The sequence below is a fragment of the Hypanus sabinus genome, chromosome 5 (assembly GCF_030144855.1).
Source record: "Hypanus sabinus isolate sHypSab1 chromosome 5, sHypSab1.hap1, whole genome shotgun sequence".
In the NCBI taxonomy this organism is placed as follows: Eukaryota; Metazoa; Chordata; class Chondrichthyes; order Myliobatiformes; family Dasyatidae; genus Hypanus; species Hypanus sabinus.
The window spans coordinates 146,394,766-146,422,649 of NC_082710.1; the positions used below are offsets into that span (position 1 = coordinate 146,394,766).

Below are 27,884 nucleotides of genomic sequence, written 5' to 3' on the forward strand. Positions count from 1 at the left end.
CCAAGCGTCAACTTTTTCATGCACAAGTTCAGATGCGTCATACAACTCTTGTACCCCTATTCAATTCTTGTAAAAATATGTTAATACAGGCATATTTAGCATTTTACATGATATATTAATTTAATATCAAAACAAGATAAACTTTACTTACCTTAATGAGACTTCTGACAAATATATTTTGTCTTCTTTTGATTTCTTCCTTTTTCTTAATCACATGTTCTTTCCATAATTCAAACCCAGGCACTAGTTTCAGTTTTCCTTCTATTTCAGTCTGATGTTGTGTTTTATAGTGTCTATTAAAATCATGTCTTCTATTATGTGAGAAAGTGTCTTCACAAATAACGTACAACGGTTTTCCTGACGGACCCACTATAAATAAGAACTCATTTTGCCACTGTTCACTGAATTCACGCTTACTATCACATTCTACTTTTCTTTTGCTCATTTTCTTTTGCACTGTGATGGGTAACTGAATGTAAAAACAAGGCTTAATTTTCAACCAAGTATTTCAAGCAAATATTCACAAAGGACAAACAAAACATGACTCCATAGTGCACAAGTGTCAATTGTAAACTGACTGGCAAAAACCTGTGACAAACTGCTGGTGTAGACGCCTGACACCTCAGGATCAAACAAGTATCAAACGTGTAATCAACAGTTATGGAACAACTGCAGAACAAAAGTCCTTCTTTCCTCGTTTGACTCGTTGAACATTTTTTTAAAAATTGAAAACAGATTAATGTGAAAGAAGATAACATTCGCCAAAAGATGTGCACGAAATAATAAAATCGATAAAAATAGTTGCTAAGTTTTAGATTTATTCTCAGTAAAACCGATTTCTAGCTCTAAACTACTTGAATTCCTGTTATAGATTCTTTTTCTACAAATTGATTTTTGGTTAATACTTTCTGCACGAGTAGGCTTACTTCTTTATTATTCTCACTGGGGTGCAATGCGCCACTTCTAATCATCCCGCAAGCCACTTTGGCGCATGCACCATAGGTTGGCCATCCCTGCCCTAAGGTAACACAGAAGTATAGACTAGATAATCTGACATTAGCTGAGTGCCTGGTTAGGAATGGAACGACATACAGCCCAAGATTATTTGAGATTTTAATACAATGAATTGACAGATTAACAAAGCGATATACCACTTGATCAACCTGTACCTAGCAGGTGACCACAGGATCATTCGATACCAAGTTACTCAACTGCTGGAAACTGGTGCGAGAGGACTAACTCAGTATCCACGAGTCTTCAGCTTTCCAGCTGGTCTACTCTCTGGATACGGACCGCTCAGACCTGCCAGCCCACCGTAAGGCAGAGAAAGGTTCCAAAGTTCTCGGTCACGAAGCACTCAGTTGCTCTGGTCGGACAAGGATGTTTCTAGCATCATGTCACTTTCGTTCATCTCCATGAAAAGTGGGGTGTCCTCAGGGGCAGGCCTGGGGTTTGCTGCTTTACTCTGCTGGGGTGGAGTCTCCAGAGCCATGATGCCACTCTCTTCCAGGGGCGGTCTCTGGAACTCCACGTCACTTTCCCTCTCCCGCTCCTCCCACGAGCAGTAGATCATTTTCTTGATCATGGGTGCCTTCATCGCAGACAAATCGAGCTCGTAACACCCGAGTTTCTCCTTTATCTCTGTCCCTGCAACAAAAGGAACATTTTCCTTTGTGACAATCCCAAGTCACAATGGGCCAAACATTTCATACCCCAGGTGGATTCAGAGACATATCGAGGCTCTTCTATAAACACTGTCAGGAAGTAAATACTTGGCAATTACACAACCCATCCTGAGCTAATTAGGGCATACTCTAGGGATCACAGACAGAGGTAGCTTGGCTCAGTGGTATCAAGTCAAAAGATAGTGACTTGACGCCAGAGACCAACAGTGCTGTCCCCGTAGGTTGCGATTAGGGACCAACAGTACAGTCCATTCAAGTCAGCACTAGATGGCAAAAGTGCAGCCCTTGCATGTCAGGATCCACCAACATCTGTGGAATTGGTGTAGGTCAGAATTCAAGACCAACAAAGTAGTTTGGGTAGGTCAGAACCAGGGACAAACAGTGCAGTCCATGCAGGGTGAGATTCAGGAACAACAGTGCAGTTTGGGACTGCATTCAACCAGCATTGCTTATGAGAATAGGCTGAGTGAACTTGGCCTTTTCTCCTTAGAGCGATGGAGGATGAGGGGTGACCTGATAGAGGTGTATAAGATGATGAGAGGCATTGATCGTGCAGATAGTCAGAGGTTTTTTCCCAGGGCTGAAATGGCTAGCATGAGAGGGCACAGTTTTGAGGTGCTTGGAAGTAGATATAGAGGAGATGTCAGGGGTAAAGTTCTTTACGCAGAGAGTGGTGACTGTGTGGAATGGACTGCCGGCAATGGTGGTGGAGGCAGATAAGACAGGGTCTTTTAAGAGACTCCTGGATAGGAACAGGGAGCTTAGAAAAATAGAGGGCTATGGGTAACCCTAGGTAATTTCTAAGGTACTGACATGTTCAGCACAGCTTTGTGGGCCGAAGGGCCTGTACCGTGCTGTAGGTTTTCTATTTCTATGTTTCTAAGTAGTGAGTGCAGGTTGAGATTCAGGTACAACAGCACAGCCCATGCAATTTGGACCAATAAGTAAATACCAACAGGCAGTTTACAGATGCCACTTTGACACATATAGTAATGTGCAAAAATCTTAGGACATATATATAGCTAAGGTGCACAATTGCACAGTACTGTAGTAATTGTACTACTGCCACCTAAAAAAACATTCATGCCATATGTGAGTGATGATAAACCTGATTCTGATATGGGTCTCTATTGTGGATGGCGAGTGGGAAGGGGCAGAAGGAGGGGAACCATGGTTAGCAAAAGGGGAAAGGAGAGGGGATGGAGTGGGAAGCACCAGACAGATATTCTGTAACAATCAATCAACCAACTGCTTGGAATCAAATGACCCAAACAGTGGTCTGCACCCGCACCACTCCCTGCCCCAGCACTCCTTTCTGTCCCCTGTCCCACACCCTCCCACAGCGCTCTACTCTCACCATTCCCAATATCCTTTGCTTCCGCCAGATTTACAAACTTACATTCTGCTCCACATTGACAAGTACAGTACTGTGCAAAACTCTTAGGCACCCTAGCTATATATATACATACACACATCCCTAAGAGATTGGCACAGTACTGTATACAAAGGCCTAAACAATGCTCTAAAAACCTGCAGAAGCTTGCTCACCAATATAAGCGTCTGCATCCCCAATGTACATTTCGATGCAATGACCAAGCATTGTAACTGAAAAGGTATCATCTCGACGGAGACCCAGGGCCTGGAGAAGAAAAAGTAAGTCAGGCTCAAATCGTTCACCGAAAAGGCATTTAAAGCCCCAGCAATTATGTTCAAAGTAGCTTCTAAACGGTAGTGTTTGCTTGAGAGGGGCAGAAATCAGAATACCCTTAGATTTAACCACTGTATTGGAGTGTGGTGAGAATTATTCTCCTCACTCACATCTGGTTGGCACAGAAATATTTATGGGAGTTTTGGAGATTTATTTGATTCATGGACAGCTGAGTGACTCATAGTTGATGAGGCTGAATGCTGGCAGAGCCCACTGTGAATCTGCCCATCTCAATAACCTAACAACTGTACGAAAATTTACGCCAGGTTACTTGGTTTCAATACTTCCTCATAAGAATGAGGTTGCCTCTTGTAGATTAACTGATGTGAGCACAGGAAGGAACTCCCAGACTAGTTTATTATCATTTGCTAACATAATCTTAAAGAGATGCTTCTATCTTATCAGCAAATGGACGACACATTAGCATAGCAGTAGTGCAACACTTTACACTGCCAGTGATCGGAGTTCAATTCCTGCCACGGTCTGATAAGGAGTTTTCCCCGTGACCGTGTGGAGCTTCTTCCAACTGCTTCAGTTTCCTCCGGCATTCCGGAGACATGTGGGTTACGGTTAGTAAGTTGTAACACTTGCAGGCTGCCTGCAGCGCAGCCTTGACGCATTGCACGTGGGGTTTGTCCGTCAAAAGTGGCTTCTACCGTACCAGGCATCGATGGGCCTGTTTGAAGGATGCAGCAGCTCTTTCCCATTTGTTGTCCGGTATGTCCGGTTTCAGGCATCTCAAGGGTATAAGGAGAGCACTGCAGGAGACTTGGCCTCCTTTCCTTTTCTCCCCAGGCATTTATTTTTACACTGAGGTCATGACCAGTGTTGAAGACCTGTTGGGAAAGGATGCTGCAGATACAGAAGGGCTCACGCACTAGGTATCTATTTGTTGAATATTTATATTTGTAGTTTGTGTAATTCGGCTGGGGGGGGGGGACTTAAGATGCATGGTTGAATCTTTTATTGTTTGTAAATAAATGGCTGGTGTGCTTATTCATAATCAGTGGCTTCCGTTTCACTCACCAAACCCATGAACAATGTTTTGATGTGCATGTGACAAATAAAGCTAATCTTTACCAAAAAAGCAAGGATTTGATTTTACTCCAAGAATAGATTACACTGTAGCGAATTGAGGTTTTCATGGCACCAAATGAAGGATTTAAGTTATCTCAGCCACAGAGCGAAAGAAATGCACATACAAAGGTCAGGGCTCTCACCTTCGGACCGCTCCATGCTGATTGTGCTTACAATGGAACACTCATTGTGCTGTCTTTACGACAGTTATTTAGTTTATAATATTTTCGCTTAGTAATTCATTCGATAGTATTTTCTAGTTAGAATTAGAAGTGTTTAAAGTATATTCATTGCATGTAAAATATATTGGCATGCGATGACGTCACATCCGGTTTCGCCGCGTCTTGTGGGAAAGTACTGGTTTGAAATTAACGCGAGGGTGGGGGCTCACCACGAGGCACACCTGAGCAGAAGTTGTTTTGCAGGCATGAGAAATCACAGTGAGAGCAACGCTGTAAGTTAATAGATAATCGATATATTGAACTAAGATGTTAATGCCGATCCTGTTAAAAGTAACGACGGTCGATAATGTTTATGCTTTCGTTAGTTAAAGAGTTGCGGATAGTTTGCATTGAAGTGTATTTAAAGTAGTCAATGGAGCAGGTAAACTCTGCCTGGATACTGCACCTTAGTGTAATGTAGTTATAGTCACCTTTGCAAGTATTTACAATTGAAATGTGACATTAAGGAAGGAACAAATACTGTATCAATCTTGTATTGTTTTATCAACAGTTTTCACCATATGTTAATGTGAAGAGTGAACAGTAAATGGTTAATCTTACTGCGATCTGGTTTCATTGACTGTGGTTTATCTCGACGTTGAATTCGGCGTTATTAGTACACACGAAGGAGAACGTTACACTCATCTCTAATTCATACTGGCTTTCACTCTAGCACATTAAAAGCTTGGTCACCTTCAAACCCCTAGTCCACACTTCTCCACCATACTTCATCCCTGATGCTTCTCTTCTCGACCGTCAGCCCTAGTGTTTTTGATCTCTACTTCTGCATCATATTCACTGATGTTAACATTTTGCCCCACCATGAGCCTCCCTCTCTCCCTTGGATACTTCGCTACTCCTCTCCACCTTCAGAAACTTCCCCAAAGTTTCTTGACACTCTCCTAATTTTTACCAATGATCATTGTCGTCTAATTGTGCCTCTTCCTCTATGTTCCAGTGTAATTCTGTCAGCTCAGTGATGAGATGAAAATTTTTACAATTGTTTTGCGCACAAGGGAAAGCACAGATGGAACTTTTAAGAATGGTTTCTGAAGGCAAGGGAGGTGGTGACAAGGCTCTACCACCATAGCAAAAAGTCATAAACAGTGTTATGCAATATTATCATTTTACAATCGGCTTTTCAGCTTGACAAACTTGTGCTCTCGTTGATGTGGCGAGTCGGTGCTGAAGAACAGAACACATTATGTTTCCAACACTCTCAGCTTCAAGCACTGACCCAGGCCAGGTTGAGCTCTCTGTTCTTCTGATGTTCCCCCAGTTATCAGACCAACCATTTTCATTGTGACGAACCCTTATCATCACCAGACAAGAGAGACTTTCAACCGACGAGCTCCACTCAGAATACCAGTTCTGATTATCTTTGAAAGGTGTACTAAGAGCTTATGTACTTCTATAATGGAGTTAAATACATTAGTAACAAATAGAATTGTGTGTGAATTATAAAGTGTGTTAACGTTTGAGTGTTCTCAAGAAATCAAAAGGCATACCGTATGAAAATAGTTAATGGCACTCTCGAAGTTGCCCTTCAGACTCAACACATAACCTATGGCAGAATAAGTGGATGCATTCTGAGGAATGAGGACGAGGGCTTGGTGGTGATAATCTAATGCTTCATCGTACTTCCTAAAACAGAAGCAGAGGTTCTGTTAATTGTCAAAACTTTGAGAGTTAAGAATCGCTGTGTACACACACACATAGAACAACATGCAGAAACTGGAGGGGTGGCGAAATCAGTCAGTGTGGGAGAAGCCATATGGCTCCTTGTATTAGCTGTTACAGCTCTCTGGTTACATTCACTCCCCTGTGTGTTCCTCATACCTTGCATATGTTTCCTTTCCAAGTCCTTTTACAAGTCATAAAACAAAGGAGCAGAATTAGGCCATTCACCCCATCAAGTCTGCTCAGCCATTAAGCAATGTATCAGCATTCATTATTCCCTCTCAGCTCCATTCTTCTACCTTCTCCCAGTAACGTTTGATGTCCTAACTAATGATGAACCTATCAACTTCTGTTTAAAATATACCCAAAGACTTGGCCTCCACAGCCATTTGTGGCAATGAATTCCCCACAGTCACCACCCTCTAGCAGAAGAAATTCCTCCTCATCTCTGTTCTAAAGGGATGTCCTTGCATTCTGAGGCTGGTTCTCCTCAGCTACACCACCCAACCCAATCCTAGTCTCCACAACTATTGGAAACATCAACTCTATGTCCAATGCCTCGGTATGCCACTGGTTTCAGTGAGATTCCCCCTATTTCTACTAAACTCCAGCTCCAGTGAGTGCATGCCCAACCAATCAAACGCTTTTTATTTTGTACACTAACCCTTTCATTACTGGGATCATCTCATGAACCTCCGCTGAACCTTCTCCAACGCCAGCGCATCTTCCCTCAGATAAGGGAACCCAAAACCACTTTCTCCAGTGTAGTCTAACCAATGTCTTATTAAGCCTCAGCATTACATCTTTGTTGTAATATTTCTGCCCTCTTGAAATGAATGCTCGTGAATCCTAACATTGTATTTGCCTTCCCATCAACTCAACGTTCAAGTTCACCTGTAGGGAATGCTGCACCAAGACTCCCAAGTCCCTTTGCACTATCTATCTCTTCCTCAAGGGTTATGTTCCAAACCATATTAAACTCTCCCCTCTCCATTTTGACCATTCTTTTTCACCATTCTGAGATTCCATGCCCTCAGCTCATGGCCACTGGAAGCTGTTCCTCTTTCACTTTAATTTTAAGGTTATTCCTCTATCTTCAGCTCTTCTATTAAACTATCTTTGCTTTAAGGAGAGCAATACTTCCAGTACTGTACTGTTCTATATAAGTAGGGTAGTTCAACAAGGCAATGCTGGTAGGTTCATAACTGTTCTCTTATTTTGCTGGTAAATTTCAGTATTTTTGTAATTACACATGAAACCCCATACTTAGGGTAGGGCCCCCATCTAGCCATGACTTCTGCCACAGGAATCTATCAACAGACCCCAGTCTTGCCAGGATTCCCAATGTTCTGCAGATAAACTAGCTATCAGATTCTGGGCATCCACTAGGCAGTGATTTCAATGTGATTGTATGGTAGTGGAGAAGGTTTCAAACTTTTGGCTATGCTGCTATTGTATTTTGCTTATTCTAAAACATGAAACATGTGTCAGTAACTGCTGCAGTTCAGCCTCACCACTGCAGTCTGCAAACAAAATCACTCACAGCATCCAGAACGTGTGGCTCCTGACAACGGGCGATCACAGCCAGTGATCTCTAACAGCACGGGATAGATCTGTGCCACTTGTAGTGAGAATTATGAAGTCATGTTACACTGACACTTAGGCACAGCAGGCCTAAGTTTCAACCTTTTCATTAGTTTTAAGAAGTCCTGGTGTCACCTTCTTGAGGAAGGAACCCAGTCAGTCTTCACTGATTCCTGAAACAAATGCCTTTCTATTTCTGGTACCTTTGCTGAAGCCTGCATAACGCCTCGTTATGGCGACCCAAAATGCATACGTGAAGTTTGGTCAAACCATGGTTCAATACGTAATTTAGATAGTTCTTAGCGCTATCCCTTCCGAACCTTCGTGCATACGTGTTGGTTTTCTTTATGGACTTGTTAACTGATTCCATTTGAGGGGGTGGGGGTGGGGGGGAAGGATAGAGTGACATTAAGTAATTAGCTTATTTATACTCCAAATTAATTACAGTAAAATTTACAATGACTATCAAAACCCAACTACATTCCCAAGAGGTGTAATAGGGAAGACTCCAAGAAAATGGTATTGAAACAGAGAATCAGCCATGATCTTAGTGACAGTCATACAGCATAGAAACAGGCCCTTCAGTCCAACTTGCCCATGTCAGCTGTGTTGCTCAGACAGCGAGTCCCATCAGCCTACCCCCTCCAGACCGTGTACCTATCTGGATGGTTTACCTATTCAAATGTTGCAATTGTACCAGCCTCAAACACCAAAAGAAAATGAATACTATTCACTAGTGAGGACTGAAAAAAACACGGAAAGTGAATTTGACATTTTTTAATAGGTACTTACTTGAGTTTCCTACAAACATGCCCCAAATTATTCATTAATGGCTCCCATTTATCAACCGTCACCTGCAAAAATAAACAGGTAAGCTTTACATGTATTACTCAGTTACAATGCAATAGCAGCAAACACACAGAAATATTAAGTAAGGCAACTCAAGCCTTCAGCATGTAATCCTGGTTGGCATTACACATGTAACCTGGAAGAAGACTGTGCATTATTTGAAGGGAAGGCAGCTGTCAAGCATTCTCCAAAGCTGGAAATGTTTCTCACAGCATCAGCATCAAGCAGAAATCACTCCAGTGGATGGGATCATACTGCACAAAGAAAATGGCTGTAGGTGCAGGAGGTCTATCATCCCAGCCCCAGGATATCTCTGCCAGTGTTCCTCGGGGCAGTACTTCAGAGACAACCCTCAGCTGTTTGCTTTGACAATGACCTCCTTCCCAAATGTCAGAAATATGCTGTTAGGCAATGATGGCACAACGCTCAAATCACCAAATGAAGCAACCGGCACCTGCATGCAGCAAGCCCCACACAACACAAGGGTTGGTAAATGTAAACAAAATTTGTTCCACAGATGTTTCAGGCAATAACTATCTCCAACAAGGGGGTATCTAATCACCAGTACTGTACATTTGATGACTTATTCATAAGAGACTCCACCAAGAGCATTCTGAGGGAACAGGAAGGAGGTCGCCAATGACCACAAACTCAACTTAGACTAGCCACTTAACTACTGTGATCTCTAGAGGAGGTGAGAAGTTGGATATCCTGCATCAAGTGGCTCATCACCCAACTCCTATATTTGTACCGTCTGCAATCTTAGCCACAAAGTCATTAATTCTATCATTCAAATCATTAATACATAATGTGAAAAGAAGCAGTCCCAACCCCGACCCCTACAGACCACTAGCCAACGGCAACCAACTTGGAAAGGCTCCCTTTATTCCCTCTCTCTGCTTCCTGTCAGTGAGCCAATATTCTATCTATGCTAGCATTTTTCTGTAATACCATGCTTCTTATCTTGTTAAGCAGCTTCATGCGTGACACCTTGTCAAAGGCCTTCTGAAAATCCAAGTAAACAACACCCACGGACTCTTTGTCTACCCTGCCTGTTATTTCCTCAAATAATTCCAGCAGATTTGTCAGGCAAGATTTCCCCTTACGGAAACCACACAGAGGGCATGATAGGGAGAACTGATAGAGGTATACAAAAGTATGAGGTATAGATAGGGTAAACACAAGCAGGCTTTTTCCACTGAGGTTGGGTAAGACTAGAACTAGAGTTCTTAGGTTAACGGTGAAAGGTGAAATATTACAGGGAAACTTCTTCACTCAGAGAATGTTGCTAATGTGGAAGTGATGGACGCGGGCTTGATTGCAAACTTTTAAGTGAAATTTGCATGGCTACATGAATGAGCTACACTGTTTGCCTCAACTAATAACACACAAACAATTACACTCTTCTTGTCTTTATTGAACACATTTTTAATCATTCACAGCCCAGGCTGGAAAAAAATATGTGGACCCTTTTTTTAAAATAACTGGTAGGACCTCCTTTAGCAGCAATAACCTCCACCAAGTGTTTCCTGTAGCTGCTGATCAGACGATCAGACAAGCACAAAGCTGAGGAGGAATTTTAAAGCATTCCTCCGTACAAAGCTGTTTCAGTTCATCAATATTTACATAAGAACTTAAGAAATAGGAACAGGAGTCGGCCATCTGGCCCGTCGAGCCTGCTCCACCATTCAGTAAGATCATGGCTGATCTGACCACAGATTCATCTCCACCTACCTGCCTTTTCCCCATAACCCTTGATTCCCATACTATGCAAAAATCTATCCAAACCTGGTCTTAAATATATTTACTGACGTAGCCTCCACTGCTTCATTGAGCAGAGAATTCCACAGATCCATCATTATTTCGGGAAAAGCAGTTCCTCCTTATCTCGATCCTAAATTTACTCCCCTGAATCTTGAGGCTATGTTCCATAGTTCTAGTCTCACCTACCAGAGGAAACAACTTTCCTGCCTCTATCTTATCTATCCCTTTCATAATTTTGTATGTTCATATAGGATCTCTCATCCTTCTGAATTCCAGTGAGTACAGTCCCAGGTGACTTAATCTCTCCTCATAGTCTAATGCCCTCATCTCTGGAATCAACCTGGTGAGCCTCCAAAGCCAGTATATCCTTCCTCAAGTAAGGAGACCAGAACTGCACACAGTACTCCAGATGCGGCCTCACCAGTACCATAACTTCCTTACTCTTAAATTTAGTCCTCTAGCAATGAAGGCCAACATTCCATTTGCCTTCTTAATAGCCTACTGCACCTGCAAACCAACCTTTTGCGATTCATGCACAAACACTCTCAAGTTCTTCTGTTCTGCACAGCAGCATGCTGCAATTTTTTACCATTTAAATAATGAGCTGATCTATTTTTCCTTTCAAAGTGGATGACCTTCATTTACCAACACTGTACTCCATCTACCAGACCCTTGCCTACTCACTTAACCTATCTATATCTCTCTGCAGACTCTCCATCTGCTCTGCACAATTTGCTTTTCTACTTAATGCAGTGTCATCAGTAAACTTAGATATAATCTACTTGGTCCCCTTTTCCAGATAGTTAATGCATATTGTGAACAGTTGTGGGCCCAGCAACGACCACTGATTGCCAATCAGAGAAACACCCATGTAACCCAACTCTCAGCTTTCTATTAATTAATCAATTTTCTATCCATGCTAATACATAACCTCCAACTCTATGCATACTTATCTTATGAATAAGTCTTTTATGTAGCACTTTATCAAACACCTTCTGCAAATCCAAGTAAATAACGTCCATCTTTTCCCCTCTATCCACTGTGTTTATAAGTTTGTCAAACAGGAACTACTTTAGCTGAATCCATGCTGTGTCTGCCTGATGGATTCACTTCTTTCCAGATGCCTTGCTATTTCATCTTTAATGTTAGCTTCAAGCATTTTCCCAACCACAGTGTTAAACTAACTGGCCTATAGATACCCGCCTTTTGCCTACATCCTTTTTTGAATAGTGGCATGACACTCAGCCTTTTTCTAATCACAAAAGCCTAAACTATACCCTCTGCCATTTCTTTTAGTACCCTGGGATGCATTCAATCAGGACCAGGGGACTTGTCTATCTTTAGGCCCACAAGTTTGCTCAACACTACCTCTTTAGTGATAGCTATTGTATCGAGGTCCCCACTTCTCATCGCGTCCATATCATCTTTCTTCGGCATATTAGAAGTGTCCTCCACTGTAATTTCTGCAAAACCTTGCATGAACAGCCCTCTTCAGGTCATGCCACAGCATCTCAATTGGATTAAGGTCAGGACTTTGACTTGGCCATTCCAAAACACAAAATTTCTTCTTTTTCAAATCATTCTGTTGTTGATTTACTCTTGTGTTTCAGGTCATTGTCTAGTTCCATCATCCAACTTCTATTAAGCTTCAGGTGATGGACTGCAACCTTGATATTTTCCTATAAAATGTCTTGACACAATTTTGAATTCATTGCTCCCTCAACGATTGTAAGCTGTCCAGGCCCTGAGGCAGCACAGTAGCCCCAAATCATGATGCTCCTTCCACCTTGCTTCACAGTTGGGATGAGGTTTTGGTGTTGGTGTGCAGTGTCCTTTTTCCTCCAAACATAGCAATGTGTATTTCTGACAAAAAGTTCAACTTTTGTCTCAGTTGTCCACAGAACATTGTCCAGGAGGCATTGCGGAACATTCAGCTGGACTTTTGCAAACTTGAGACATGTAGCAATATTATTTTTGGAGAGTAGTGGTTTCCCCCGTGGTTCCTTCTATGAACACCATTCTCGTTCAGTGTCCTTGTTATAGTGGACACATGAACAGAGAGTTTAGCAAGTTCTAGAGATTTCTGAAGGTCTTTTGCTGTTATCCTTGGGTTCTTTATCGCCTCCTTCAGCAATGCATGTTGTGCTCTTGGTGAGATCTTTGCAGGATGCCCACCCCCAGGGAAAGTAGCAACAGTACTGAATTTCTTCCATTTGTAGACAATTTCTCTTACTGTGGACTGCTGAACACTCAGACTTCATGCACCTCTACAAGTCTTATTCTAAGATCCTCTGAAAGTTGTTTTGACCAAGGCATGATGCACATAAACAGATCTTTTTTGGAGGAGCAGGCTCTGTCAGTAACCTGACTTTGTGTGTTTTTCTTATTGGGCAGGGCACCTCTGCAACCCACACCTCCAATCTCATCTCATTGACTGCAACACCTGACTCCAAATAGCTTTTGTAGAAACATTACCCCAGAGGTTCACATACTTATTTGAACCTAGACTATGATTGTTTAAATGGTGTTCTCAGCATTAATGAGAAGTACAATTGTTTGTGCGTTATTAGCTTAGGCAGGTTGTGTTTGACTATAATTGTGACTTAGACGAAGATCAGACCACATTTTATGAGTAATTAATGCAGAAAACCAGGTAACTGCAAAGGGTTCACAATCTTTTTCTTGCAACTGTACTTACTGTAATTGATTATTTTTTCTATATTTCTAAAATATTATATTGTATCACTGCCAATAAGTTAACAAATCTCATGACATATGCCAGTGATATTAAAACACCTAAGGTAGCATCCTGTCCTGCCTTTCAGCTGCGCGCTGGGATCTCAACACATGTGGCCAGTGGGGAAATCACCTTGACTTTCAACATGGACTAAAGAGCAGAGCAAGCCAATAGTCAGACAATGACAGATCATATACCTGTAGTTGCAGAGTTTTGGTGAGATGGAAGAGGCAACTGTAAAAGCAGGGAGTATAGCAATAGAGCATTTGATGGCTCTAGGCTTGTACTTGCTGGGATTTAGAAGAATTGTGGGGGGGGGGGGGAGAGAGCAGAATCTCACTGAAACCCACTGAATATTGAAAGGCCTAGATATGGAGAGGGGCTTCCTGTAGTGAGGGAGTCTAGGACCAGAGGGCATATCTTCAGAATACAAGGTCTTCCCTTTACAACAAAGGTGAGGAGGAATTTCTTTAGCCAGAGAGTGGTGAATCTGTGGAATTCAATGCCACTAACAGCTGTGGAGGCCAAGTCATTTGTTTTATTTACAGTGTAAGTTGATAGGTTCTGCTTAGAAAGGGTGCCAAAGGTTATGGGGTCAAGGCAGGAGAATGGGGGTCAAAGGGATAATAAATCTCGATGGACGGAATGGCTTAACTCTGCTCCAATGTTTTATGGTCTTATGATGTCCACAAAGCTAGGAAAACATGAAGCCCAGCAACAGTTCAGGGAAACAAGCGTGGGTTATGCAAAGGCATCCTCTTGTTTTGCTCCAGACTTGTCCCAAATTTTACTTAATTTTAGCTACAAATTTGACTTCTGCTTTTTCACTGCTTGGGAATTTCTTACAAAAATATTCACTCTTCCAGCATGGTTCATATTTCCCTGAACAAGTCTGGACATTTTTCTAGCTGATGAAGATGTGATGTGTGTTTCTGTGGTATTCCAGTATTTATAATTGGAAACAAGTATAATTTAATTTACTTTACTTTAAAGATACAGTATACTTTGAATAGCTTTCAGCAATACAGTGTGTAGCAAAATATGAGAAAACAGCAGCAAAAATTCTGCAAGGAGGGAGTCTGACAGTAATACCAGGAACTGTCTCACAATGGCAGGCAATTTCAGTAAGATCCTGAGGAAGGGTCTTGGCCCTAAGCATTGACTATTTGTTCATTTCCACGGATGCTGCTTGACCTGAGTTCTTCTTGTGTGTTTTGTTTTGGATTTTCAGCATCTGCTGAATTTGTTTTATAATTCCAGTAAGATGTGATAAAAGTAATAGAATATCATGATGAAACTTTTTGTGTACATTACACAAATTCCTGCTTAACATGCAACAACAACAGGAAGTTTGGCAACTTGTAGTGTGAAATAGTATGACACATAATTCAGTTGCAATGACTTGCAGGAAGGCAACCAGATAAATCACTTGTGAATAGCTGTGGCAGATTCTGGGAAACTTTGGTATTTTTAATAATGTGAGAACAAATTAATTACTTCCCTTCAAGCCAAAGGAGAAATTAGCTTCAAACTATTGTAATAAAATCACTTCCTTAAACTTTATGAACAATCAGTATAGCAAAATGCAAGAAAGACAGTGAAGAAACTTCATAGGTTGATTAAGTGGGCAGAGAGTTAGCAGATGAAATTTAATTTATAGAAATAGAAAACAGTCAATTTTGATAAAAAGAATGAAAAGAGGCAATGCAGGATTAAAATTAACAAGGATGCAATGCTGAGGTGTTGGTCAGACCCCACTTGGAATACTGGAAGCAGTTTTAGGCCCCTTATCTAAGGAAAGATGTACTGTGCATTGGAGAGGGTCCAGATAACGTTCTCAAGAATGATCCTGGGAATTACAGGGTTAATGTACGAGGAGCGTAAGATTGCTCTGGGCCTGTACTCACTGGAATTTAGAGAATTGGTGGGGTGGGGAGGAGGGATCTCATTGAAATCTAGCAAATACTGTAAGGCCTAGATTGAGCGGATGTGGAAAGGATCTTTCCTATGGTGGGGGTCTCTCGCACCAGAGGGCACAGCTATGGAATAGTAGAATTGAGACCATGAAGAATTTCTTTAGCCAGAGAGTGGGGAATCTGTGGAATTCATTTCCACAGATGGCCGTGAAGGCCAAGTCATTGGGTATACTTAAAGTGGAGGTTGATAGGTTCTTGATTAGTAACTGTGTCAAAAGTTATGGGAGAAGGCAAGTTGAAGGGGTTGAGAGGAATAAAAAATCAGCCATGATGGAATGTAGAGTAGACTTGATAGATCAAATAGCCCAATTCTGCTCCTGTGTCTTATGGTCAACATTAAATGTGGTTGTGAACTGTGTATATGCAACTGTAGGTTTGCATTGCCACAGGAACAAGGCTCAGTCAAGTTACAAGTCAGTGGGAAAATGGACAGCGAGAAGACAATGTGAAAGCTAAGTAAGGTCTGGTGAGAATGTGTATTTTATCACCGTAAAAGTGTTTCAATTAATGACCTCATCAGATCTTTCAGATGTAGCACTTAAACCGAAATGATTATAAATGCATGTCTTACATTTTTCACAAGATCAGCTCTGCCTGGAAGGTTTATAGTTAATCAAATAGATGACTTTTGTTGAATAAAGTCACACTAATCCTAATTACCTTTCAAGTATTTGCATTCCACTCAATCTTAACTTCAGTCACGTCAGAAACACCATCAACAGTCAGATCGAATTAACAATAAGCACTCAAGTTACACCCAGCAGATCTGTTTACATTGATAATCAGAAATGAGAAACAAAATAGCATTCTTTACCTCATTTCCAATTGCTCTCACTTTTTCTAATGCGTCTAGAAAATATTTCTCCGCAGTCTTCCAACTGAAACATGATTGTTAAAACTCATTTTAGCAACTAAAAGTAGGTAAATTAAAACATTTGCAATAAGTCCATTCATCCAGCCACAATATTTTCAAAACTGTTTTTAGATCAAAAGTATCTTATCTCACTAGTTGACAGGATCCAGCATCACTAGTATCGAGCTGATCACTATCTCAAATTATGACTGTTTTGTGTGAACTAGTCTTGTGGGTTCCTTAAGGTTGTCATAGCAGGGGTGGTAATGGGGATGGCTGAGGCACTAAGCTCGGTGGAACTGTTGCAACTGACAGGTCAAAGGCAGGTTAGTGGTGCGTTAGGGCAGATGGGGCTCGTTAGCCGTGGTTGGCAGCTCATCTAGAAGGAAAACTCTGATGTCAAACCTCCACTGCCTTGCGGTTAAACCCACTCATGGTGAAGACTACAGGAGTAAACCCAGTGGGAAAATCCAGAGCTAGAGTCCCATGTTGAGTTTAACTCCTTTAAATTCATCAGCTGTGTGGGGAGGGGCAGCCTGCTACATGGGCAACAGTTTACTCTCCAAATTGTCCTGCCCTGACTTGCTTATCACGTAGGCAGCTGGGATGCAACATCCACGGTAGACACCAACCAACAGAGGGCTTCAACTGCCTTGTCACATTAAACAATCTGGCCAATGGGCAGTTCTCTGATAATGCTCATAGCATTTCACAGCTATTCAGACCATCATGCCTTTACCAGCAGCTCTTGGAAAGAACTTTCAAATTAGTCCCTAGTCTCCTGCTCAGTCCTCAGGTAATTTCCCCTTAAATTTCCTGAGTGCTTTTTCTACATTTAATCACATTTTTTTTGGTTGCGAAATAAGAAAATATAACTCTCAAGATGCAATTTAAGTTTGTTTAGAACATGTGTATTTTGATTCTCTGTGGAATTAGAGAAACCATGTGAATTAGAAAAAAAATTCTTAGTGAACCTTGGACTTTGTGCATTTCCCTCTTGCACTTCACTTTATTTCTTCCCAGCTTTTTGTGCCTTTTCCTCATTTCTTTCACTAAGCTGTATCATCAGCAACAGTAATTATAGCTACTTCTCCCATTGATGCAAAATGTAGAAATGAAGAGCAGAAAGAACAGCACATCATTGAGCCCAACAAATCCTGCCAGCAACAATGTTCCATAAGAAGTTCCTCCCACCTCACGCTATCACCAGACTCCTGTTAGTGGATATGGAAACACAGCAATATCAACTGAGACCCAGCTCCACTACAAATTCTTGGTGTGGAGAACGTTACTGAAAATCTCAGGCAATCTCTCCACAGAATGAAAGAAAACATCTATTAGTAAGACCTATCCTAATTCATCCCAGGGTTGTGTCAGACCAATAACATACTCAACCAGGTGACTTTTCAGGTATAAGAGAATGTTTCGGCCATCTTATAGACAAATAATAGACAGCTCTACAGCTATCCCTAATGATTGCCAAAAATGGTCACTGCCCTGAGCATGAACAACAGCCTCCATATTCACAATCTTGCATTTCTAGCTTGAAATGGAATGTGCTTAAGTCCAAAATAACTTTTGGTTCTCCACTTTGTAACGTCCACTTCTGCATTTCAACATGTCATAGAGTAATATAGCACAGAAGCAGCCTCTTCCACCCACTGATCCATCCTAACCACGATTCCCATCTAATCTGGTTCCATTTGCACTTATCCCTCTGAACCTTTCTTATTCATAAACTTACCCAAACATCTGCTTGCTGTTGCAATGATATCTACACCCTGACCACTTCTAATACTTCTTTATCTGCTATTCTTTTCAAGAACTCCATATGAAGGAAGGTGGGCTTCCTACTTTCATTATCTTCTGGAATGGGCAAGCAAGTTTTGGGGCATATTTTGATCTTTATCATTCAGGCATTCATTTAACAAAATAGAACCAGAAAAAATAACACAACGAGAATCAGACTAGTTCTTGAATGGGGAACATTCCCCTCTGTTGGGCATAAAGAGGAAAATTACAACAGGCTAGACTTGATGCTGTCATTTCCAGCCACCACTAAACTAGTAACATCCACTGTAACCTCAATTCAAGTATGTTCTTTAAATATACAGCACAGAAAGACACCAACATTTGTGCCTCCCACATAAAGCTACCACCCCATTTTATCTCACCATATTACCATTCTTTCTTGCTTATCCTGATTCTGTTCAATTGCATTTTTCCATTTGCCCAAAACCCTCATAGTTAAGTTCATAGGTTCTGAATTTCTGGAAGAATTTAATCACTGCAGACCTGTATTCTGCTAAGCTTGAACCTACTTACTCTGCATTTTGGAAAGCCACCACTCCCATCTCATGAAGAACAAAAGGGTCCTCTGGTGCTGTGCTCAGGGCCTGGCTAAAAAACCTCTCTGCCAGCTTGGAATTGTTGGTCAGTCCATACTCAAGGCCAATGTACAACATTGGTAAATGACACCTGTGGGTAACAGAATTCATCATTGTTAACAGCACAGTGTCTTCTAGGAAACATACACATCACGTGCAAATAAATGGAGACATCACAGATTAGCCAACAGCACAAAATGTTTGAGGAATTGTTAGTTATTTAATTCTTTAGGTTATTGACTGATTTAAAAGCAATGACAAAGACAGGGAATGTACAAATAGCTACAAACACATTAAAGAATTAAAATCTGAAATTTGGTAATCATAGTATTGATGCAAATTACTAATTTCACTGAGTGTTTTGATTTTTCAAATAACAAGACAAATATGGCTTCTTTCACTGGCTGATTTCCTCCAGCATTCCTAGCTTAGTGACAGGGCAGGTATTTATCAGTTTATCTAACGTTGTTGGAATTTAATGCTGTCTTGAAGGTAATTAAAGTAAGTGACGTCTCTTTGTACTTGCACCTTTCAAAGAAAGTGCAAAGTCATTTTCCACTTCAGTACACTGCACCCATTAAGGCTCAACATCAAATTCAAAGATTTCACACAATTAGCTTTTCCAGTTTGTGATGCAAACACAAGCTGAGCATGCTTACTAGATTAAGATTCCAAAGGCAAGGGAAGTATTAACATTTTTGGCCATGTTTCCATTAGCAAAGAGTTACAAGCAAGGGGATATTACTACAAAAACGTGGGCACAATCATTTAAAACTGAAATAAGTAAAAATGAGCAGAAAGGATTTACATGGACGGTGGCATGACTAGAGGACCGGGTTGGCCAGGCTGTCTACAGTCAGCCCTCCTTATCCGCGGGTGATTGGTTCTGGGACCCCCACTGGATACCAAAACACGTGGATGCTCAAGTCTCTTATATAAAATGGCATATTTGCATATAACCTATGCACATCCTCCTGTATACTTTAAATCATCTCTAGATTACTTATAATACCTAATACAATGTAAATGCTAAGTAAATAGTTGTTATACTGTATTGTTTAGTGAATAATGACAAGAAAAAAAAGTCTGTACATGCTCAGTACAGATGCAACCATCGTAGCTCTTCTGGGAAAGCTGATGCCGCTTTGGCATCAGTCGATCCCGATTCTCCCGTGATCTTTAAGTTCTTGAGGCTGTAGCACTTTACATAGCAATCCAGCCATCCCTTACTAGCCTTAAACTCCTTCCTCTCACTCACACCACAAGTTGCGAATGACCGAGACACGAAGTGAACAAAGCTCAGACACAAGTAATACATTGAATCATCTCTAGGTTAGATTACAGTACTTATAATACCTAATACAATGGAAATGCTATGTAAATAGTTGTAAGGCTGTATTGTTTAGGGAATAAGGACACTTTGGAAGAGGCTCAATAATACTAAAGTCAGGGTCTGTGGAGGTTGAGGGCTGAGGAGCATTTCGGCAAGCGACAAGCCACTTTTCAAAAGATCTAAGATTTCTACTTTCTCAGTGAGAGATAGCACTTTATGCTCCCTCTTAGCATTTGAGGAATTGTTTTGACCACTTAATTGCTTTTTAGGAGTCATTTTTTCACAGAAACGAAGTAGCAACCGAACGCCAGGCGAACAATGCTCAAACAACGAATGCTGGAGAGAGAACTTCCGGGTTTTCCTGATCTGCGGCTGGTCGAATCCGCGCATGCAGAACCCATGGATAAGGAGGGCTGACTGTATATTCCTTGGAATATCGGAGAATGGGGAGTAACCTTATAGTTATGTTTAAAATTAAAGAGTTAAGGTGGATGGTAGCAGATTTTTCCTTGGTGTAAGGAAGTCCAAAACTAGGGGGCCAAGGATTAAGGGTGAGAGGGATAAGATTTAAAAGGAGGTGCAGCAGTTTCATCCAGAGGATAGTGCACACACACAGTGAATTGGTTGAAACAGGTATAGCAGGTTATGGGCCAAACTCAAGAAACGGTACCAACTGGATGAGCAAGGTGGTTAGCATTTTCATTAGCATTCAACCGTACTGCCAACCTAACAACATTTCACTGCATCCCATGCTGTATTGCTCTATAAGTGTTTTTTTCTCTCGGATGGTAAATATAACCATATAACCATTACAGCACGGAAACAGGCCATCTCGGTCCTTCTAGTCCGTGCCGAACGCTTACTCTCACCTAGTCCCACTGGCCTGCACTCAGTCCATAACCCTCGATTCCTTTCCTGTCCATATACCTATCCAACTTTACCTTAAATGACACAACTGAACTGGCTTCTACTACTTCTACAGGAAGCTCATTCCACACAGCTATCACTCTCTGAGTAAAGAAATACCCCCTCGTGTTTCCCTTAAACTTCTGCCCCCTAACTCTCAAATCATGTCCTCTCGTTTGAATCTCCCCTACTCTCAATGGAAAAAGCCTATTCACGTCAACTCAATCTATCCCCCTCATTATTTTAAATACCTCTATCGAGTCCCCCCTCAACCTTCTACGTTCCAAAGAATAAAGACCTAACTTGTTCAGCCTTTCCCTGTAACTTAGGTGCTGAAACCCAGGTAACATTCTAGTAAATATTCTCTGTACTCTCTCTATTTTGTTGATATCTTTCCCATAATTCGGTGACCAGAACTGTACACAATACTTCAAATTCGGCCTTACCAATGCCTTCTACAATTTTAACATTACATCCCAACTCCTATAATCAATGCTCTAATTTATAAAGGCCAGCATACCAAAGGTTTTCTTCACCACACTATCCACATGAGATTCCACCTTCAGGGAACTATGCACCATTATTCCTTGATCACTCTGTTCTACTGCATTCGTCAATGGCCTACCATTTACCATGTACGTCCTATTTGGATTATTCCTACCAAGATGTAGCAACTCACACTTACCAGCATTAAACTCCATCTGCCATCGTTCAGTCCACTCTTCTAATGGCCTAAATCTCTCTGCAAACTTCAAAAACCTACTTCATTATCCACAACGCCACCTACATTAGTATCATCTGCATACTTACTAACCCAATTTACCACCCCATCATCCAGATCATTAATGTATATGACAAACAACATTGGACCCAATACAGATCCCTGAGGCACACCACTAGTCACCGGCCTCCAACCTGACGAACAGTTATCCACCACTACTCTCTGGCATCTCCCATCTAGCCATTGTTGAATCCATTTTACTACTTCAATATTAATACCTAACGACTGAACCTTCCTAACTAACCTTCTGCGCAGAACCCTGTCAAAGGCCTTACTGAAGTCCATATAGACAACATCCACTGCTTTACCCTCGTCAACTTTCCTTGTAACCTCTTCAAAAAATTCAGTAAGATTTGTCAAACATGACCTTCCATGCACAAATCCATGCTGACCATTCCTAATCAGACCCTGTCTATCCAGATAATTATATATACCATCTCTAAGAATACTTTCCATTAATTTACCCACCACTGACGTCAAACTGACAGGCCTATAATTGCTAGGTTTACTCTTAGAACCCTTTTTAAATAATGGAACTACATGAGCAATACGCCAATCCTCCGGCACCATCCCCGTTTCTAATGACATTTGAAATATTTCTGTCAGAGCCCCTGCTATTTCTACACTAACTTCCCTCAAGGTCCTAGGGAATATCCTGTCAGGATCCAGAGATTTATCCACTTTTATATTCCTTACTTCCAGTACTTCCTCCTCTTTAATTCTCATAGTTTTCATAACTTCCCTACTTGTTTCCCTTACCTTACACAATTCAATATCCTTCTCCTTAGTGAGTACTGAAGAAAAAAAATTGTTCAAAATCTCCCCATCTCTGTCGGCTCCACACATAGCTGTCCACTCTGATTCTCTAAGAGACCATTTTATCCCTCACTACCCTTTTTCTATTAATATAACTGTAGAAACCCTTCGGATTTATTTTCACCTTACTTGCCAAAGCAACCTCATATTTTCTTTTAGCTTTTCTAATTTCTTTCTTAAGATTCTTTTTACATTCTTTATATTCCTCGAGCACCTTATTTACTCCATGCTGCCTATATTTATTATAGATCTCCTTCTTCTTCCGAACCAAGTTTCCAATATCCCTTGAAAACCATGGCGCTCTCAAACTTTTAACCTTTCCTTTCAACCTAACAGGAACATAAAGATTCTGTACCCTCAAACTTTCACCATTAAATGACCTCCATTTCTCTATTACATCCTTCCCATAAAACTAACTGTCCCAATCCATTCCTTCTAAGTCCTTTTGCATCTCCTCAAAGTTAGCCTTTCTCCAATCAAAAATCTCAACCCTGGGTCCAGTCCTATCCTTCTCCATAATTATATTGAAACTAATGGTATTGTGATAACTGGGCCCGAAGTGCTCCCCAACACTTAAATCCGTCACCTGACCTATCTCATTCCCTAACAGGAGATCCAACACTGCCCCTTCTCTAGTACCTCTATGGATTGCTGCAAAAAACTATCCTGCACCCATTTTACAAACTCCAAACCACCCAGCCCTTTTACGGAAAGGGCTTCCCAGTCTATGTGTGGAAAATTAAAATCTCCCACAATCACAACTTTGTGCTTGCTACAACTATCTACTATCTCTTTACAAATTTGCTCCTCCAATTCTTGCTCCCTATTAGGTGGTCTATAATACACCCCTATAAGTGTTACTACACCTTTCCCATTCCTCAATTCCACCCAAATAGTCTCCCTGGATGAGCCCTCTAATCTATCCTGCCAAAGCACCGCTGTAATATTTTCTCGGACAAGCCTCCGATTCTATCACACCTGAAGCAACGAAATCCAGGAATATTTAGTTGTCAATCACACCCCTCCTGCAACCATAATAGCTACAATAGGTATAGCAAGTTTCACTAATAGCCACAACATCATATTTCCAGGTATCAATCCATGCTCTAAGCTCATCCACCTTTCTTACAATGCTCCGAGCATTAAAATAGATGCATTTAAGAAACTTTCCACCTCTTCCTCTCTGTTTATCCCTAACGATGCGATCAACTTTATTATCTTTTTCTTCCTTCTCCCCTACATCTTCTGTCTGAGCACTCCCCTTCTCTATCACCTGCCTATCCTCCCTCACACACTGTCCACAAGCTTTCTCTATTTGTGAACCAACCTCATCTCCCCTAGTCTCTTCAAATTGATTCCCACCCCCTAACCATTCTAGTTTAAAGTCTTCCCAGTAGCATTAGCAAACCTCCCCACCAGGAAATTGGTCCCCCTAGGATTCAAGTGTAACCCGTCCTTTTTGTACAGGTCACACCTGCTCCAAAAGAGGTCCCAATGATCCAGAAACTTGAATCCCTGCCCTCCGCTCCAATCCCTCAGCCACGCACTTATCCTCCATCCCATTCCATTCTTACTCTCACTGTCGCGTGGCACAGGCAGTAATCCTGAGATTACTACCTTTGTGGTCCTTCTTCTCAACTGCCTTCCTAACCCCCTATATTCTCCTTTCAGGACCCTTCCCTTTTCCTACCTACGTCATTGGCACCTATGGGTACCACGACCTCTGGCTCCTCACCCTCCCACTTCAGGATATCTTGGATGTGATCAGAAACATCCCGAACCCTGGCACCAGGGAGGCTAACTACCATCCAGGTCTCCTGATTGCGACCACAGAATCGCCTATCTGACCCCCTAGCTATCGAGTCCCCTATTACTACTGCCTTCCACTTCCTTTCCCTACCCTTCTGAGCTACAGGGCCGGACTCTGTGCCAGAAGCATGGCCACTGTTGCTTCCCCCCAGGTAGGCTGTCCCTCCCAACAGTACTCAAACAGGAGTACTTACTGTCAAGGAGTACAGCCACTGGGGTACTCTCTTTGTACCTGACTCTTCCCCTTCCCCCTCCTAACCATGACCCACCTGTCTGCCTCCCGTGGTCCCAGTGTGACCACCTGCCTGTAACTCCTCACTGTCCCTGACCAGATGAAGGTTATTGAGCTGCAGCTCCAGTTCCCTAACACGATCCCTTAGGAGTTGCAGCTCGGCGCACCTGGGGTAGATGTGGAATTCCGGGAAGTTAGCAGACTCCAGGACCTTCCATGCGCAGGCGCGTGAGGAGGCCTGGGAAGGAGGGATGATATAAAAAGAACGCAGCCTTAAGAAGCGGGCAGCGGAGTGCGCCGGGAGCAGAGTGTAGGGCTTGGGCTCAGGGGGCTTAGGCGGAAGAGGGCACAGTAGGCTTATCTTTTAGTTCTTGTTATTTTTCAGTTTTTCGGGAAGTATGAGTGTGAGGGCAGCTTGTTGTTCTCGGTGTCGGATGTGGGAGGTCCTGGAGTCTCAGAGCCTCCCGGACGTCCACATCTGCGCCAGGTGCACCGAACTGCAGCTCCTGAGGGACTGAGTTAGGGAACTGGAGCTGCAGCTCGATGACCTTCGCCTGGTCAGGGAGAGAGTGAGGAGGTGATAGAGAGGAGTTACAGGCAGGTGGTCACTCCAGGGCCACGGGAGGCAGATAGGTGGGTCACGGTCAGGAAGGGGAAGAGGCAGGTACTAGAGAGTACCCCGGTGGCTGTACCCCTTAACAATGAGTACTCATGTTTGAGTACTGTTGGGGGGGACAGCCTTCCTGGTGGAAGTGACAGTGGGCGGGCCTCCGGCACAGAGGACGGCCCTGTAGCTCAGAAGGGTAGGGATAGAAGAAAGAGGACCATAGTAATAGGGGACTCGATAGTCAGGGGTTCAGACAGGCGGTTCTGTGGAGGTGATCGGGAGTCCCGGATGGTAATTTGCCTCCCTGGTGCCAGGGTTCGGGACGTTTCTGATCGCGTCCAAGATATCCTGAAGTGGGAGGGTGAGGAGCCAGAGGTCGTGGTACATGTAGGTACCAATGACATAGGTAGGAAAGGGGAAGAGGTCCTGAAACGAGAGTATAGGGAGTTAGGAAGGCAGTTAAGAAGAAGGACCGCAAAGGTAGTAATCTCGGGATTACTGCCTGTGCCACGCGACAGTGAGAGTAGGAATAGAATTAGGTGGAGGATGAATGCGTGGCTGTGGGATTGGAGCAGGGGGCAGGGATTCAAGTTTCTGGATCACTGGGACCTCTTCTGGGGCAGGCGTGACTTGTACAAGGACGGGTTACACTTGAATCCTGGGGGGACCAATATCCTAGCGGGAAGGTTTGCTAGGGCTACAGGGCAGAGTTTAAACTAGTAAGATGGGGGAGCGGGAATCAATTTGAGGAAACCATGGGAGAGGAGGTTAGTTCACCAGTAGAGCAAGTAAATAGACAGTGTGTGAGGGAGGAAAGGCAGGTGATGGAGAAGGGATGCACTCAGCCCAAAGATGTAGGGGAGAAGAAAGAAAAGGATAATAAATTTGAATGAATTGTTAGGGATGAAAAGAGAGGAGGAGGTGGAGAGTATCTTATATGTATCTATTTTAATGCTAGGAGCATTGTAAGAAAGGTGGATGAGCTTAAAGCGTGGATTGATACCTGGAATTATGATGTTGTAGCTATTAGTGAAACATGGTTGCAGGAAGGGTGTGATTGGCAACTAAATATTCCTGGATTTAGTTGCTTCAGGTGTGATAGAGTAGGAGGGGCCAGAGGAGGAGGTGTTGCTTTGCTTGTCCGAGAAAATCTTATGGCAGTGCTTTGGAAGGATAGATTAGAGAGCTCCTCTAGGGAGACTATTTGGGTGGAATTGAGGAATGGGAAGGGTGTAGTAACACTGATAGGAGTGTATTATAGGCCACCTAATGGGGAGCGTGAGTTGGAAGAGCAAATGTGTAAGGAGATAGCAGATATTTGTAGTAAACACAAGGTGGTGATTGTGGGAGATTTTAATTTTCCACACGTAGACTGGGAAGCTCATTCTGTAAAAGGGCTGGATGGTTTAGAGTTTGTGAAATGTGTGCAGGATAGTTTTTTGCAACAATACATAGAAGTACCGACTAGAGATGGGGCAGTGTTGGATCTCCTATTAGGGAATGCGATAGGTCAGCTGACAGATGTATGTGTTGGGGAGCACCTCGGGTCCAGTGATCACAATAGCATTAGCTTCAATATAATTATGGAGAAGGACAGGACTGGACCTAGAGTTGAGACTTTTGATTGGAGAAAGGCTAACTTTGAGGAGATGCGAAGGGATTTAGAGAGAGTGGATTGGGTCAAGTTGTTTTATGGGAAGGATGTAATAGAGAAATGGAGGTCATTTAAGGGTGAAATTATGAGGGTACAGAATCTTTATGTTCCTGTTAGGTTGAAAGGAAAGGTTAAAGGTTTGAAAGCACCATGGTTTTCAAGGGATATTAGAAATTTGGTTCGGAAAAAGAGGGATGTCTACAATAGATATAGGCAGCATGGAGTAAAGGAATTGCTCGAGGAGTATAAAGAATGTAAAAGGAATCTTAAGAAAGAGATTAGAAAAGCTAAAAGAAGATACGAGGTTGGTTTGGCAAATAAGGTGAAAGTAAATCCGAAAGGTTTCTACAGTTATATTAAAAGCAAGAGGATAGTGAGGGATAAAATTGGCCCCTTAGAGAATCAGAGTGGTCAGCTATGTGTGGAGCCGAGGGAGATGGGAGAGATTTTGAACGATTTCTTCTCTTCTCTATTCACTAAGGAGAAGGATATTGAATTGTGTAAGGTGTGGGAAACAAGTAAGGAAGTTATGGAACCTTTGACAATTAAAGAGGTGGAAGTACTGGCGCTTTTAAGAAATTTAAAAGTGGATAAATCTCCGGGTCCTGACAGGATATTCCCCAGGACCTTGAGGGAAGTTTGTGTAGAAATAGCAGGAGCTCTGACGGAGATCTTTAAGATGTCATTAGAAACGGGGATTGTGCCGGAGGATTGGCTTATTGCTCATGTGGTTCCATTGTTTATAAAGGGTTCTAGAAGTAAGCCTAGCAATTATAGACCTGTCAGTTTGACATCAGTGGTAGGTAAATTAATGGAAAGTATTCTTAGAGATAGTATTAATAATTATCTGGATAGACGGGATCTGATTAGGAGTAGCCAGCATGGATTTGTGCGTGGAAGGTCATGTTTGACAAACCTTATTGATTTTTTTGAAGAAGTTACGAGGAATGTTGACGAGGGTAAGGCAGTGGATGTAGTCTATATGGACTTTAGCAAAGCCTTTGACAAAGTTCCACATGGAAGGTTAGTTAAGAAGGTTCAGTCGTTAGGTATTAATGCTGGAGTAATAAAATGGATTCAACAGTGGCTAGATGGGAGATGCCAGAGAGTAGTGGTGATAATTGTTTATTGGGATGGAGGCCGGTGACTAGCGGGGTGCCTCAGGGATCTGTTTTGGGCCCAATGTTGTTTGTAATATACATAAATGATCTGGATGATGGGGTGG

General features: G+C 42.2%; 1 protein-coding gene across 1 annotated transcript in view; it reads right to left on the reverse strand.

The window, feature by feature from the left end:
- Positions 1-793: 793 nt before the first annotated feature.
- The window catches only part of cdc16 (cell division cycle 16 homolog (S. cerevisiae)), a 74,166-nt gene continuing 47,075 nt past the window's right edge, over positions 794-27,884 (reverse strand). The window contains exons 13-18 of the mRNA XM_059970551.1: positions 18,460-18,612; positions 16,096-16,159; positions 8,748-8,809; positions 6,200-6,335; positions 3,234-3,324; positions 794-1,647 (exon numbers count right to left, since the gene is read on the reverse strand). Of these exons, the coding sequence (XP_059826534.1) occupies positions 1,358-1,647; positions 3,234-3,324; positions 6,200-6,335; positions 8,748-8,809; positions 16,096-16,159; positions 18,460-18,612 (796 nt within the window). The 3' untranslated portion in view covers positions 794-1,357. The remainder of the gene's footprint in view (positions 1,648-3,233; positions 3,325-6,199; positions 6,336-8,747; positions 8,810-16,095; positions 16,160-18,459; positions 18,613-27,884) is intronic.